General features: G+C 40.7%; 1 protein-coding gene across 1 annotated transcript; it reads right to left on the bottom strand.

Annotated features, from left to right (window-relative positions):
• Positions 1–8,490: 8,490 nt before the first annotated feature.
• Positions 8,491–12,757, bottom strand: LOC118229237 (cdc42 effector protein 2-like). Its single transcript, XM_035421034.1, has 2 exons — positions 12,496–12,757; positions 8,491–10,279 (listed from the first exon to the last, which is right to left on the bottom strand). Exon 2 carries the CDS (start codon positions 10,161–10,163, stop codon positions 9,621–9,623), a length of 543 nt encoding a protein of 180 aa, XP_035276925.1. The 5' UTR covers positions 10,164–10,279; positions 12,496–12,757; the 3' UTR covers positions 8,491–9,620.
• Between the last annotated feature and the right edge of the window lie 3,073 nt (positions 12,758–15,830).

Genomic DNA, 15,830 nt, shown 5'->3' with positions numbered 1-15,830 from the left:
TGGGGGTGAAATCCTGAGGATAGACTAATGGAGGAACCCAACAGTGAGCAGAAAGCTTTCCAGAAACGTGCAGTGAACTGGGGGCCTCTATCGGAAACTATGTTAGTGGGGATACTGTTGTAGTCTGTATCTCCCGGTCACTTGTCTCCCCAGTACTGTCTCTGTGTCTGTGTTCCCTGAGCTGCTTCACTCCCCTGCATTTGTGTGATTTCACTATTCGGGTGGTTCCGGGTTTTTGTGGTTTCCCCCCCTTCCTTCCAGTCTCGTTTTTACTTACACGGGAACAAAAGGGAACAAAAAACCTTGCAGGGTGACCTTCAACAAACGAAGGAAAATTAAAAACAAGACAGGAACAAAGAAAATGCAGAAATCCGAAAAACACAAGGGAACCAGAACATGGGCTAGAACACAAGGAGCAGGTACTTGAGGAGGGGAGCACAGAACAACCAGACATAATCGCAAGAATCCAGCACCTGAGTCAAGGGAGGGGGAAACTTAAATAGAACACACTGACGAGACACAGGAGGGCACCATGAACAATCAGGCCACGGAAGGGCAAGGGAAAACGAGAGAGCCAGAAAACAATGATTAGACAATTGGAAACAATCATACAATTAACACAGGGGGAGTAGGACACAAAACAGAAGTGCCGCCATCTGGCGGCCCAACAGGGAAAACGCAGACAGGAACGCAGGACCGCACGGGGCGTGACGGTGCAGGCGGGGTGGCACAGAAATGCACAGACCGGAGGTTTGGGGAAAAATAGCCCAACAGGGCCTTTTATTAACCAAAAGTATATACACAACCCAAAACCAAACTCAACAACAAAAATCTCCTGTCGGAATTAACTTAAAGTAAAGCGAACAAAATTAGAAATAACGGCGTCCGGGAGACCGCTGAGGGGATCCCTCTTCAAAGCAGGAAGAGGGATGTTGTCCTGCGTCTCCACCGGATTCTGTAAAAATAGGGACAAAGTTATTGACAGTTTTTACAGCTCTCCTGCCGCCCAAAACCCCTCTCCTCAAGGGAGACAAACGGCCTCCTTTTAAGCTCCCAGCCATCTCCCTGGAGTGGCGGCAGCTGTGTTGCCTCATTGATTGCAGGTGTGCTGCCTGCCAAGGAGGGAGTTGAGGAATGTCCAATTTGCCGCTCTCCAGGGTCCTGTGGCTGGGCTTCCTAGTGGGGCGCTGTCCTGGGTCCTGACGAGGTGGCCTGGTGGCAGGTTTTGGCTGATGCCTATAAGGCTGGGAGGGGCACTGTGGAGCCATGCCCCGATCCACGCCACACTCTCTTTCAGTCCATTACTAACCATTTCAAACAATTATCAGCACCTACTCCCCACTACACAAACACATCTCATATTTTAATTATTACCTATATAATTATAATCATCCATTACAAGTGTGACATTTATTTCAGTCTTCCAGTAGCATTTAGTTAAAAAAACATCAATTGCTCAGGTTTCTTGGTTTGGCAGAAAATCGAATATGGGCCAGGAAAAGTGCAAAGTTGTGTAAGTAGTTTGTGTAGTCATTGACTATTGCCTTGTGTCAACATTTGGGATGAAGGTGTGTCTGAGACATTTTTAGTTCTGCCCCTTGCCAGTGAGTTAACAATAATCTGCATTTGTCTTTGCCTCCCACATTTTTCTGGGAATAATGACAATAAACCCACAGCTAGTTCTGAGAAATATCTCGAAAGCTGATCCTTGATGTTCCCAGAACAGTATTTTCATTTGTGGAAGCTGCATGCACGCAAAATATACATCTGTTTTGGAGTGTTTGCTTGCTAGCCAATAGCTGTGCATGACCTAGAGTGTGAATCTTTCCAGCTAAAGACTTCATTGTACTTAATGTTACAGGTATATTTTTAAACAAAATGCACTGGTAATCTCAGTCTTTACACACTTTAGCTGAATTTGTGCACCTTCGACCTGTATTTGTATTCTAAAATGTGTTTGGGACGTTTCTGGGTGCGGTGCTCTTTTCTGTGTAGGAACTAGGGAGGGTGGGTGTGGCTACAGAGTCTGTGGTTTGGGATCAGATTCCGACAAAGCGTTTGTTGCTAGTTTGCTGCAATGTCAGATGATAAGAAGCCTAGTTACAGTAAAGCAAAAAGACAAGCTGACAGGGCTCGTTCAATAGCTAGAGTCAATCTTGGAATTACTTTTCTTTGGTGGTGCCAGCTGAAGTTTGCCAAGGAGATGAAAAGCGACACAGGGTTGGCCTGTTTTCTGTTGGACCTGTAAGTAACATTACTTTTAGCTACCTTATGCAGCTAGATGACCGAGGTTGGGTAGCTTTTGCAATGAATTCTGTTCTTCTGTCAAGATGACTTCCCTTCCTATGGAAAATGCTGTTACTGTTTATAGTTGCAACTTAGCTATCTTGGTAATTCACCTTCATGTATTTCAATCAGGGGAAATTAATTAAATACAGCATGCATGCTATCTAGCTATTGTTATGCGTAGCCAACTTCACTAACAAAGAAAACAAAGTTGCTAACAATAGGGAAAAGGCTAGGCCACAGATAACTTCTTGGAAAAAGTCATTCACTTTTGAAGTATATTTTCTTGCTATGATAGACAAATGGCCTGCTAATGTTACTTATTCCACATGCGATGCCATGTTTACCTCCCAGTTCTAAATACATGTCCAGGGGGGTATTTCAGGAAGCAGAATTAGAGTTAGCTGGACCACTATGCGGAGTAAAATCCAGAACATCTCTTTTTCATTCAATGTTCCAGATTTGGGAGGATTCTCAGTGCAGTTAGAGCTATGCAGCTAACTCAGCAGTCCTGCTTTGTGAAACAGGGCCCAGAATAACTAAATACCAAAGAAAGAAAACACAAAATATTTGCACCGGCACTACTGAGTAGCCAGGTGTCATTTGGGACAAAAATCAATCTTGATTACATCGTCCTGGAGGTAACCTAGCAGAAACTAATCAGCAATCAGAGGCTGGCCTGTCTACCAGAAGAGCAATTGAAAGTCCGGGAGACAGGAGTAATGGCAGAACGTGGTCTCTGCCCAGCCCATAAGAAGACCAAGCCTGTAAAACAGAACTTTTTTTCCCCCCTCTGCATGTCACAAGAACTGAATTGGGCAAGAGTCTGGCAACACATCTACCCTGGTCCAGGAAGAACTACTTTTTTGTTTTTGTTCCTGTTCCCCAGTCCCTGGGATTTATTTATTTATTTATTTATTTATTTATTTATTTATTTATTTATTTATTCTTTTAATTAGACCAAATCGTTGTTTCTGCCATTTCTTTACTCACATGGCCAGCCTCTAAGCACTAGTGTTGTTACTACATAGTGCAGTAAGTATTTGGACAGTGACACAATTTTTTTTTTTTGATGAACGATGTGGATGGATATTCTTAAATGGAAGGGAACTGAGAGTGGACCTGTGGGGGACTCCTGTGGTAAAGTTGTGGAACTTTAACAGAGGAGTCCCAGAGTAACAGAGCTATGAGCGTCAAGTACATTGCTAACCGTTTGTAGGCATTCCCTGAGACCCACTTCCACCACTAACTAAAGAGCCTAATGGTAACCTGTATCATGTAACAGCAAGAGCAAGTGGAAGACACCTACCGGCCTGTGCCATATAGCCAATTCAACTCATCTAGAATGCAGCTGCCCAATTTGTCTTCAGCCTTAATTATTGGTAATTAGTAATTGCATGTCACTCCACTGGCTGCTGGACACCATCAGGTTCAAAGTTCTGACTCTGGCCTACACCGCAGCCAACAGGACAGCCCTTTTTGCCTTCAGGACATGATTCAGCACTACAGGCCAGCACTTCTAGCTGAAGACTTTGCCATGGCTTTCCAGACTTAGCATTAAAACTTAGCTGATGCTTCATGGTGTGTGCTAGACTTGATGTTCATGGCTAAGGAGAGCTGTTACTTTATGACAGAATTGTACTTTATCTGAACTATGTTTGTATGTTTGCGCTTTTGTGCATCGCCTGCAAAATAAAATGTAATGGGTTTCAATTTATTTTATACTAGGCACCTACTTGACTGTACAATCACATGATGGACAGGGACAGGTCTACATGTAGCCAGTATTGCCAGATTGGGCTACTTTCTATGTTATTGTGGTTTTGGGCGGGTTGCCATAATTTTCCCATTTTTTCTCATATTGGGAAGATTTTTATCTTATTTAATTTAAGGTAATCATTTACATTTATAGTGCAGTACATGCATTCAGGCTGTGTCTCCCAAGAATCACAACCATTTCCCCTCATCAACAAGCTAGTAACATCCCCCCCCCCCCCCCCCCCCCCCTTAATCGCAGTTTGCATGTAATTCCTCTGGATTTTTTGGTATTTTTCAAAATATTGAGCAATTTTTTTTTCACAATTGGGTGGAATTCAGGCTCTGATTGAGTATGTTCACCGTTTTCAAATCTGGCAACACTGCACGTAGCCTGCCATGCATATGGGTGTGAGAAACAGTGCCATGAGAAAGTATTTTCCCCCTTCCTGATTTCCTCTATTATTATATAGACTTTTTTTTTTACAAATGTGAAAAGGACATTGATGTTGCTATGCTCTGATGAATCCCATTTTTGCCCTGTATCTTTATTTATTGTGGAGTCATGCACCTTACCTGAGCTCAGAGAGGCCTATAGTTCTTTAGATGTTCTTCTGGAAGCTTTTGTGACAAGTTGTCCTTCTACCCTTGGAGAAATTCTGGCAGGCCAGCTACTCCTGGGAAGAGTCACCACTGTTCCAAGTGTTATCCATTTGGAGATAGTGCCTTTCGTCGTAGTTTGACGGAGTCTGAGAGCCTTAGAAATGGCTTTGTAAGCCTTTTCAGACTGATATATTTCAATAACTTTTTTTTCTCATCTTCTTGAATTTTCTTTGATTGTGCCATAGTGTGCTTGTAGAAACTTTGTGGTGACTACTTCACTCTGATGGTAAGGTTTAATATGAGCGAGGCTGAAATTCAATAGGGCTGGCTGCAATCAACCCTAGCTGTGTTCAATCAGCTGAGTCTAATTTTCAATTAAATTTGATTAATTTGTTGATTGAGTAACTAAGGGAGCAATTACTTTTTTGCATGTGAGATATGGGTGTTTGGTAACTTTTTTCATGAAATAAATGAAATAATTTAAAAAAAATAATTTTGTGTAACATTACATTTTGTGTAAAAATGTGAAACCATTCAGTGTGACAAATATGCAATAACAGTAGAAATCAGGAAGTGACCGAATACTTTTTCATGTAATTATATGTTGAGAGCCCCACCATGCAATGCCCCACCCAAAAATACAAAGAACATTGCTTAACAGGCATGCTGCAACTTGGAGGCTAGAGAGTGATCACACGTTTTATGTAGTTCATTTTGTAAGAACAGCTATATTGTTTTTTTTTTAACTCAACTGATACATAATATTTGTCTATTTTCAACATTCGTTAAAGTTTTTCGTAAATTAGGCCGAAGTTAGTGTCTATGTTTGGGTTCTCAAAGGGCCCCCCGTGGGTACTTGTATGGGTGCACCACACTCACAGCACCCTCGTTAGTTTTACTTCTGATGATGGCCTGTAACAAGATCATGATGTAGAAATGCTTCAGTTTACAACTGGGAAAATATCAACTGCAATACAGTCTGTAATGTTTCTTGGTTAAAGGTTTCAAAAGTTAATAGATTTTGGGAGTGGTTCTCAGCCAAAGGGTATTCATTTTAATGGGCTTTCAGAAGAAGGGTTAAAGTGCAAAGGTTAAAGGTAAATCCGTAAATTGCTTCAGACTACATTATATGTGGTTATTGTGATATGAAATGTAATTAAAAAATGCAATGTGTATCTCTGACCAAGGATATTGGTGTGTAGTAGTTAAACTGCAATCATGTCCAGAAAAATGGGGTAGTAGGATTTTCTGACAGGCGGACTCACCCCTATTACCTGGCTAACAATAGCTAGCTAGCCCATAGGATCCAAGAGGATTGCAATGGATTGCAATATTATTCTCCAGCCTTATATTGTTACTTTGTAAAATATTAGACCCATAGCAAAATCTTGGGCCATAATGGCTAGCCAGCTAACCTTGGTAAACATAACATTCAGTTAGCTAATAACTACAGCTACCTAACCAAAATACTGACCAGCCACAAGGAGAGCGTTACATTAGCCTACAAGGTGACCCTTTCTCTTCAGCACTAACCCAGCTGAAAATGCACCGTTCACTGTAGCCAATCCATACGTAGTTCCTCTTCATCTTCTCCTTCTTCTTCTATTGGTCACATGCTTTTCATATACAGCCCACAAAGAAAAAGGTGCCACACCCAATATCTTGAGAACTTTTTAGAATAACAAATACAGGCAGACAAGCAAGGACTGGGCAGAAGTGCACGCAGATTGTCTATGCATCATAGTAATGACTGAACATGGTTGTTTTATAATATTTTTAAGGTGAAAATCCTGCATACTACATGCCTTTAAGGAACCCCTGGCCCTTTCCATGAAGCTGCTCACCTGAAAGTGGTATTCAATTTAGCATTTTCACCAGTAGATGGCATGCTTTGTGCACGTCAGGTTAGTAGGCCAAACCTTAAACCTGTGTAAGAAATTATTTTGTGAAAATATCTGAAACAGACCTCAGGTCAGTTCTGTGTTCCAAAGTTCAGTACAACAGCTTTAGATCTGCTTTTCTACCCCTAGCCTTTGTCCTACCCACTGTCATGAGTCAACATATTTTCCTCCTCAAACTTGTGGAGGGAAGAGTGTGTAGGTGTTTTTTTTTTGCTTTTCATGCAGCCCTCTCCAGGCTGCCAATCCAAAATCACTTTGCGCCCAAACCTCAGACTTTGTGCTGTAAAGGTTCCACCATTGTGTTTGTTAGGATACTGAATAGTCAGTGCATGTTATTTCAGCTGAGGCTTATATAAGGAGACCTTCTGTGCCATTTATGTTCACTGTAATTGCATAAAATCAGCACAGTGCTTCATTTTTCCTCTTCATCAAGACGGGACAAGAAAGAACACGACACAGATACCTCTTTTGAGAGACCCTTAGAGCTGATTGTATTAGACTACACTCAGTGAACCACATGTATTGGTTTCAACGTGTTTTTTCCACTAATAACCCAATTTTTGAAGTTGAAGAAGTCCAAAGTGGCTGAAAAGTAATAGCAGTGTTATCAGATGGTTGTATTTTTATCCACAAAATATTTCTCTGAATTCTTCTACTTCTGACTCACATACAAGTTACAGCTTGGTGGGGCTTGCCCCATACCTATACAGCACAGAGAGTTTGGCACTTTTAAGGGTTTCTTACAGAAATAACCACAATGACCACAGGCTTTCTGCCCATAAAAAACATCAAGTTCTGTACCTTCTGACTTCATGTAAACACACAGAATTCAGATACAACTTCACCTGTTCACAAAATAAAGCCCCATGGATGGGTTATTTTGTGTTGTTGTTGTTCAACAACTTTGTGGTTGCCATCTGTTTTGTGTGGAAGCTAGCTAACAGTAATTGGCCAAAATTTTAAACTATTGCTTGTACAGCTCTAAAATCTTTGTGGGAAAGTACACACACACACACACACACACACACGCACACACATATGTAGTAGTTTAAAAAAATTATTAATTGAATGACAAACCAAAGTTCAAACTTTTTTTTTCAATTTCTACCTATAATAACAGAGAAAGATTACTTTTACTTTAAAATTATCCTAGACACGACTTTCCTTGAAATAGCTTTCCTTTCAGAAGGCCGTCGAAAAATGTTTTGTAGTGTCTTACAAGAGAAACTAGTGTAAATCTGCACCACATCTACTAAAAACTCAACTAGAGAGAAACCAGTTCCCCTGACTACAATGAAATGGCAACTACGATCTGCTGGACTAAAAGTTGTGTAACAGCAAAAAAAAAAACCCTTGCTATGTGCAAGCCATCAACCCTGGACCAAAAAGTTTGGGAAATGGCAGATGCACATCCTTTTAGATTTATTTAATTAGAATTAAAGCCAATGGAGGCTATTTTGAGGAAAGTTGTGTCTAAGATCATTTTTTAGTAATACTCATCTTTTTGTGCTATTGTAGGTAGAAATGGAAAATAGTTTATGCTGTGATTAGTTATTCAATAAATGCACATATATATTAACTGAATTCTTCTTTACCAAAGGTTTAAAAAAAAAAAAAAACAAACAAAAAAAAAAACAGGTGGCCTAATACTTTTATATACTATACTATACTATACTATACTATACTATACTATACTATACTATACTATATATTCTTCTTTTAAAATCTTCTATAATGTATTGATTCCTATGTGATTTTTCTCTTAAAATTATCCCATGGATTTTCAAATAACTTTTTTTTGTTGATGTTTCCCAGATCAACCCTCTTTGGTCTCCCATGATGGCAGGTTGGCACAATGGCCTTGCTGTGGAGGGTCAGTGTGGGAAGTGCTGGATAATGGGATGAGGCAGTGCAGTGCTGAACAGGTGGACAGGACTCATTAGGATTCATATCAGTGGCACATTTACTTTTAATATGTTCCCAAGGAGTATTACATTGAAATGTCCCCCTGTACCTAAGAAACTAAAAAATGTTGAACCTTGACACATACAGTTATAATCAAAGCACTGAAATGGCTTGATTGCATATACAGGCACCTATTTGTACAGAGGGTTTGTCTTTGAACCTTTGGAACAATCATTTAATAGGATAGCAGGAAGGGGTATGTTTTAACAGGGTAAAGTTCATGTCTTACCTGCGGTGGTATTTTTGCTCAGTGAAGTCATTAGTGACATAAGCTGGTTCATTAATTAACCATGGTCTAGCTTATGTTGACCTCCTGGGTTTCAAATAGTGCCATTTGAACACTGTTAATATTGTTTGGCATTTCTACTCTTTACCACCCTTAAGCTGTGTATGAAAAAATATTTTGAAGGAACTACATAAAGGCTCAACTGTTAGCTTACAGTACTTAAACATCCTCATTCTAGTCCCCGTGGAAGGTTTTAAGAGGAACAACACAAATTGGCATTGCTGTCATATTATTGTGTTTTAATGTACAGTTTTAGATTCCATCAATAAGAGCATTAGCTGTTCCTGGTATCTCCGTGATAAATCCATGTTTTAAATCTAAAATTGGTTACTATCATGAGAGTGGCTGTCTCTGACCTCTTCTACAGTCTTTAAAGCTGCAGTCCAAACATTGTGTGTGACAATCACCACACATGTATGTCCACATAAACACTCTCAAAACTTATTTTTCACTGTGCATATCTCAGTGTGTCATGTGATTATCTTGCGATGGTGATCCAGGTGGAAATTTGAGAGTTCCCCAAGAGAGGTCAAATATTGACAGGATGCTTTTGGAAACAGGAAAGAATACTCCCTTGCCACTCAGCCAGCCAACACTATAGTTCATATCACTCCAAATAGCCAGCCAATAGTGGCTTGCATCACTACAGCCAGCAAATAGTGTCTCACATCATTCCTCTCAGCCAGCCAACAGTGGTTCACATTAGGATCAAGCACAGATCATACAAAAGTATGGATAAGGAGAATTGCACACTATGGCTACTGTATCCTGGCAACTGAGAAATAAGCCCACCACCTAGTGTAGGTAAGAAACCAGAGATAGCATCACTGGCTGAGTTTGTCCATCACCCTCAGGACATCATCCAGGATGGAGGGGCCTAGGTCCAGATTGAGAGAGAAGGGGGGGTCGTCCTCAGGAGCAGGGAGCTCTGGGGGAGGATCCTGAGTGGGCTCCGCCTCCCTTTCAGCCATGAAGCCTGGCTGATCTTCCACCAAGGACAGCTCATCTGCCTCGATACTGTCCAGCAGAGGCAGTGAGTGGCACTTCTTGTGCCTCTGGTTACCGTGGCGACCCTGGGGCTCTGCGTCTTCCCCAGATTCGAGGCGGGGGGGTTTAGGTGGCGGTGGGACGTTGTCTGGGTCCAGCCCCAGTTTGTTGAGCTGAGACTCGTTGGGCAGGCTGTTCACTCTTTTCAGGAAGGAGAGGTCACCGAAGGCATCGCCATGGGAGTCCATCCCGATGTGGGAAAGGTGACGGAAGTCACCAAGTGGTTGGCTGATCATGTTGACAGACAGCGGCTCCCTGCGCTTTGACTTCCTGGAACGCAGTGTGTTCGACTTCAGGTATAGTGATGTCTTCAAAGGCATCTTGAGGTAGGGGTGGCGACTTAGGTGAAAGTCAGTCAGGATAACTGAGGGGATCGTAGCACAAGCTTGATGATGGCTCAGAGATTGTGTTCCATCTTACAGCGAGTGGCACGGATCTATGGAAAGACATGCATATGGAGACATTAGAGTCTAATTATTGTCTTTTACTTCATACAGGTACAAGTGCTGGTTTGGTTACCTGAAGATTTTAAAGAGATTTGTTCACTGATGTAAAAAAAAAATGATGTAGTACTACGTTATCATTATTTCTGTACCAATTTTTGGAGCAAATTTGTAGTTTGGAAAGGAGTTCCTTTTTTGCTGAACCCAGTGTATGATTATTTGTGTTCCGTAGTACATTTTTTGAGTAAGGTTTGTAAGTTTTGCAAGACAGATAGGTGCCAGCTTTTGAACCTATGCATATGGCAAGGAGAACAACAATGTTCATTATTTGTTAATGCATAACCTGGAGGAGTTATTTTATCTGAGGGTGACTGTTTATGTTTTAACTGATATAAGCAGTTAATTATTTTTCCTGTGGCTGTGGATTTATTGGCTTTGTCTCTTTGTTTATGTTGCTGTAAAAACTGAGAAACTGGTGATCAAATGCTATTTCGCAATCTGGGCTTGTTCTGACTGGCATTACTGCAGCTCTTTTACTGGCTGAGAGAGGGAATGATTTTTATATTTGAAGGTAGTATTGACTGCACCCTCTGCAGGATTTGGGGAATCCTCAGATGAATTTGCGGCCTTTGAACAAGAAAAAGGAACTGCTAAGAGGTGGTTATCTCGACATGGTCTTTAATGAAACTGGGCCAATTTCAGACAGTCCCTCATTCCTTGCAAAACAGCATTTTACATTTTTTTAAATTGGCTAGTTCTCTGAAATGCCTAGAAAACATAAACTTTTGTAAGTCCCTTTGGCCAAAAGCACCTGCTAAATGACTAAATTATAATTTGTGGCAGCTTTATGAGTGCAAGACATCTTGTAAAGCTTTACGCTGAGCTTTGACATTAACAAACTGCGAACAATCATTGTTTCAGAGTGGGTGTTGTGTTAAAATCTAGCCTTTGCCTCAGTTACCAAATGTTGCAAAAAAATAGTGTCTTACATTCACATCCAGGACAACAAAAAGGCATGCTCTTTCCTGCCATTAAAGTTTGCATAATACTGTGATATAACCCAGGGACATTTCAGTTTCATAACATGCTTTTGGTTTACTTAATTTTATTGCCATTTAAACAGGTTGATGTACGTTACAGTAGACCCGCATTTTTGAGCTGAAACAGTTTTGGTTAAAGGTTTCATATGAGCCTGAGGGGAGTAGAGGTAACTGCATTCCTTTTCTAGGCAGAAGGGACAATTGTTGAACTTATTTCAGCTATGAAGACAATGTTTCCAAAATCCCCTACCCTCCTAGGTCACTAAATTGGTGCAATGAATAACTTGTTTTTTGGTTGTAAGAAAGAGCTCTTGTCTGTTTGACGTTTTATTTGGAGAATAATGATTAAAGCTACAGTATAAAAAGACCATAGATGGGGATCATCTGTGCTTTTTAAATCCTCCCCACTGTGAGTTAATGCAGTAGTGCTCCAAAAAATTTTGTTTTTCATTTGGATGCAAGTTGACAACTTTACCAGCTTGATTACAGTTCTTCAAAAAGCCGCTGCAGAGATTACAAATGTTTAACTTGCCATTATATTGAGATAAAAGCAACCATTAAAGAAAAGATAAATACAGTAAAGGCCTTTTGTGGATTATTTCACCACGTGCTCAGCTTTTCTCTTATCAACTAATGGGTAAAACCAAAATATGGACAAATAACCTTGATTGTGAATAGTACACAGTGAAAAAGCTCTGCATCATGTAGTTTATTATATGGTCTATGGGTTAAGGATCTGAGTTGTGGTCCCAGATGTCAGGTTTCATTGTAATGCTGTTAGAATAATTTACCTATTGCTGAGGTAAAGAGTATATAAAGAGCCAATCATTTTAAAGTCTCTTCCATGTCCCTCCCTTTGCTGGATATGCAGACTTGTGCTATCAAGCTTGAATGTCCAGAAGCCAGAATCAGACTGATACCAGCAGACAGTGAAAGTGTCAGACCTGCGGAGGTAGTGGTGATCTAATTGTGGTTGAACAGGATGAGCCCAGGGAGTGGGACATATCACTTAAGCATGCTAAGCAGACTGACACGAAGGGTGCATTCGCTGGTCTATTCATTGCCGAAGTTATGACATTAGCCCATCCCCATGCTTTAAAGATCTGTGTGATCTGTGTAGTGCTGTGTAGTACTATGAATCAAAAACCAGGAAATGCCCATTGACTCACCTCAGTGGCAGGAGCGTTAGTCAAAAGCGGTAAAGCGTTAGATCTTCTCTCTTGCAGGTTCTAAATGCAGCTTGTGTACATATCCTCCCCCAGAGTTGTAACTCGGCAGTCCAGTACTCTGCAATTCAAAGTCATACCACGTCGCCTAAGACCGTAAAGGCTTGCTTGAGTCTGAAAGTTCCCTGGCAGTGAGAGTGCAGGCAGGTGTGATGAGATGTGGCTTCCAGGTACAATGTGCAGCTCTCTTCACAGAAGTGGAAGGGGTGGGGGTTTGGATGGGGGTGGGGATAAAAGAGTAGTAGCATAGTCCACACAATATAATCCCACCCACATACTGAAGGGGGTGTGAACTACAAGAGTCAGCCACAAGCTATCACAGCATTAGTGCAGCAAAAACCATTCCTTTTATAGCATTTCTTTTTTTTTTTTGCCTGGAGTTATAATTGGGGGTTGGGGGGGGGGGGGGCATTGGGGTATGGGAGGTGTGCGATTTCCGTAACGACTTAACGACTCTCCGCGGTAGATTTCCTGGTTTTGGCGGGTTTTCTGAAGTCAGCAATGACACCAGCCTCTGAGACAAAGCAGGTTCATGCGGACTTTGCATAACAAGGGTCTACTCACTGCAATTTAGTCTGACTAACACCTTCTTACAGGACTCTGACTTTACAGTTACAGTACCCATTTCCAGGCCTCCTATTTCAAAAGGGTCGACATGCCAAAGTCCTTGCTCACAGTCTGTAGCTCATATCTTACAGAGAGGGGCATTTTTTCTCACCTGAACTGTAGTCAAGATTTGTTGAGGTCGGCTGCTTACTGCAGATTAGGAATGTCACAGCTCAACATTGTCAGACATGTATTGAATTGTCTCATGCAACATTTTTCCTCATAGCAAGTCTTTAGATGCTTATGAGATGATGAATTCCTTTGCTACTACTCAGTATAACAAACATTTGTATTTACCTGGTGTTCAGCATTCAAGAGGATGTGTGTTGTACCACACTCTTGCGTAACAGTGACATGAGCTTCTAAAGAATGTTCTGGAGAACTATTTGCTTATCTATCAGGTGTGGGATCACATTCATCTAAAAAATGCTAAATGCTATGTGCAGGCAGAATTAAGCACAGAAACAAAGATAGTTACACCACATGTGTCTGTCTTATTCCCATTCACTTGCCACTTCAGTGACAAATGGGGTGTAGTGCACTTTGGATCCTTAGAAAGTAATCAAGTTGTCATAACTGAAAAATCCAGTCCTTACCTATGAACTATCGGAATGCTTACGTCCCAGACATTTTGAGATTGTTCCATTGTCATCCGGCCCTTTAAGAACACCATCTTTTTAGAAATTTTTATCAATGCTTTTCTCCAATTTTCTCTGTGCACACTAAGACATTTTCACACCTCAATGCTCCTTCGCTATTTAGACATGAGTCCAATATAAACTTACCCGTCGGAGAGATAGGGAAAGACAGAGATATGACACAGCTGAAGGAATGCATCTATGCTCCAGCGCTATTGCACAATACATGTTGAGAATCGCAAGTATGCTACTGCAACATGTAGTTGAAATGTTCAACCCTGTTCTAGGCCCCACGGGTGATATCTAATAAATCTTCAACTCCTGCAAGTTTACCATTTGAAATATTTGATTAATTCAGAGCCCTGTATATTTACTCCCTTTTAGAAAATAATTAGATGCGGTTGTCTCTGTTTGTTTTAAGGCAAGTCACTCTCTCTTTGTTTGACTTTCCAGCCCTAACCGTAGACGTAGCGCTGTCATTAAGGTATTTATTAACACAGCCAAAATTCCTTCCGCCATCTTTCTAAGAACTGGATTAAGCTCTGTTAGCATAAATGAGGGCTTACTATGTGTAAATCAACATTTTAGCAAGACACACATCTCAATAGCCATGTCCACTACCCTCAAGGCATTGATGTATTAATGTGTTTGGCCAGTTTAATCTGAACATCTTCATAAGGGCGACATTTTCAACAGTGGCTTCACCCCAGCTCTGAACTGCTTGTCATTAATAAATTGAGTTTTGAGGAACTTGACTTCTGTAAAGCAAACATTGTAAGGGGGTTTATGCACTCTGGCAGCTGTTTGTTCAGCAGTCTGTAGATAGGAAGTCATTATATAACATGGTTAGCCTTCACAAAAAACCTTGCCACTCCCAGGAAACTCTGTAATTCTAAACGCCTCCCTGCATCATAACTCATACATGGAACTACAGTGAGCTCCATAATATTTGGGACAAGGACATATTTGTTCTTGATTTGGCTCTGCAATCCACAATTTTAGATTTGTAACAATGTGGTTAAAGTGCAGATTCACAGCATTTATTAAAGGGCATTTTTTAAATACATTTTGGCATCACCTTGTAAAAATGACAAAACTTTGTATACATAGTCTCCATTTCAGGGTACCATAATGTTTGGGACAAGCGGCTTCATAGGTGTTTATGATTATAGGTGCGTTCAGTAGCTTCTTTAGTGAGAGCTTTCAGTATCTAGTCTGGAATCTAGGCTTTTGATTGCTTTAGGAGTCTATCATTGGCATTTGTCAACATGAGGACCAGAGTTGCGCCAATGTCAGTCAAGGAAGCCATTATGAGGCTGAGAAATAAGAAACAAGTCAGAAACATAGGACAAACCTTAGGCTGAGTAAAATGAACTGTTTGGCAGCCAGGGTGTTGTTTGGGCATGTATTGCTGCTACAGGTTTTGCCTCACTGGTCTTCATTGAAGATGTAACTGCTTATAGGAGCAGCAGAATGAGTTTTGATATGTATCTTATTTGGCCAAGTCAAGCAAACTCCTCCATGCTAAAGCAACAAAGGAGTTTTTTAAAGCCAAAAACTAGAAAATTCCTAACTGGCAGAGCATCACCAGAGAAAATACTCAGCAACTGGTGATGTCTATCGGTCACAGACTTCACAGTAGTTATTGCATGCAAAGGACATGAGACAAAGTACTAATCAAGACAGCTTATTTGAATTACAAATCTAGAATTATGGAGTACATAGCCAAATCAAGAAAAAAATGTCTTTGTCCCAAATCTTATGCAGCTCACTGTATTTTATGTGTTTAATTAATTAATTAATTTCCATTTCAAAGTACTTGAAAATACTGAATTTGGATCTTGTCAGTCGTGGGTGTGGCTAGCATCTACCATGGTGGTGCATGATTGGTCTTACCATTGCCTAGAGAAGTAGGCATTTCATTCAATAAGATGTTTATGTTAATGTTATTTTACACCAAGAAGTTTCCTACTCGAACCCAAAGTTGCGTGAGCTTAAATGGTGTACTTCAGAGTCTAAAGAAGCAATGATTTG

This window comes from Anguilla anguilla, chromosome 6, assembly GCF_013347855.1.
Source record: "Anguilla anguilla isolate fAngAng1 chromosome 6, fAngAng1.pri, whole genome shotgun sequence".
Classification (NCBI taxonomy): domain Eukaryota; kingdom Metazoa; phylum Chordata; class Actinopteri; order Anguilliformes; family Anguillidae; genus Anguilla; species Anguilla anguilla.
The sequence above is the reverse complement of the archived record's forward strand: the minus strand, read 5'-3'. Positions and strand labels throughout refer to the sequence as shown.

Bases quoted from the DNA above. Each gene is read 5' to 3' on its own strand.
- LOC118229237 (XM_035421034.1), bottom strand. From the start codon at position 10,163: ATGCCTTTGAAGACATCACTATACCTGAAGTCGAACACACTGCGTTCC.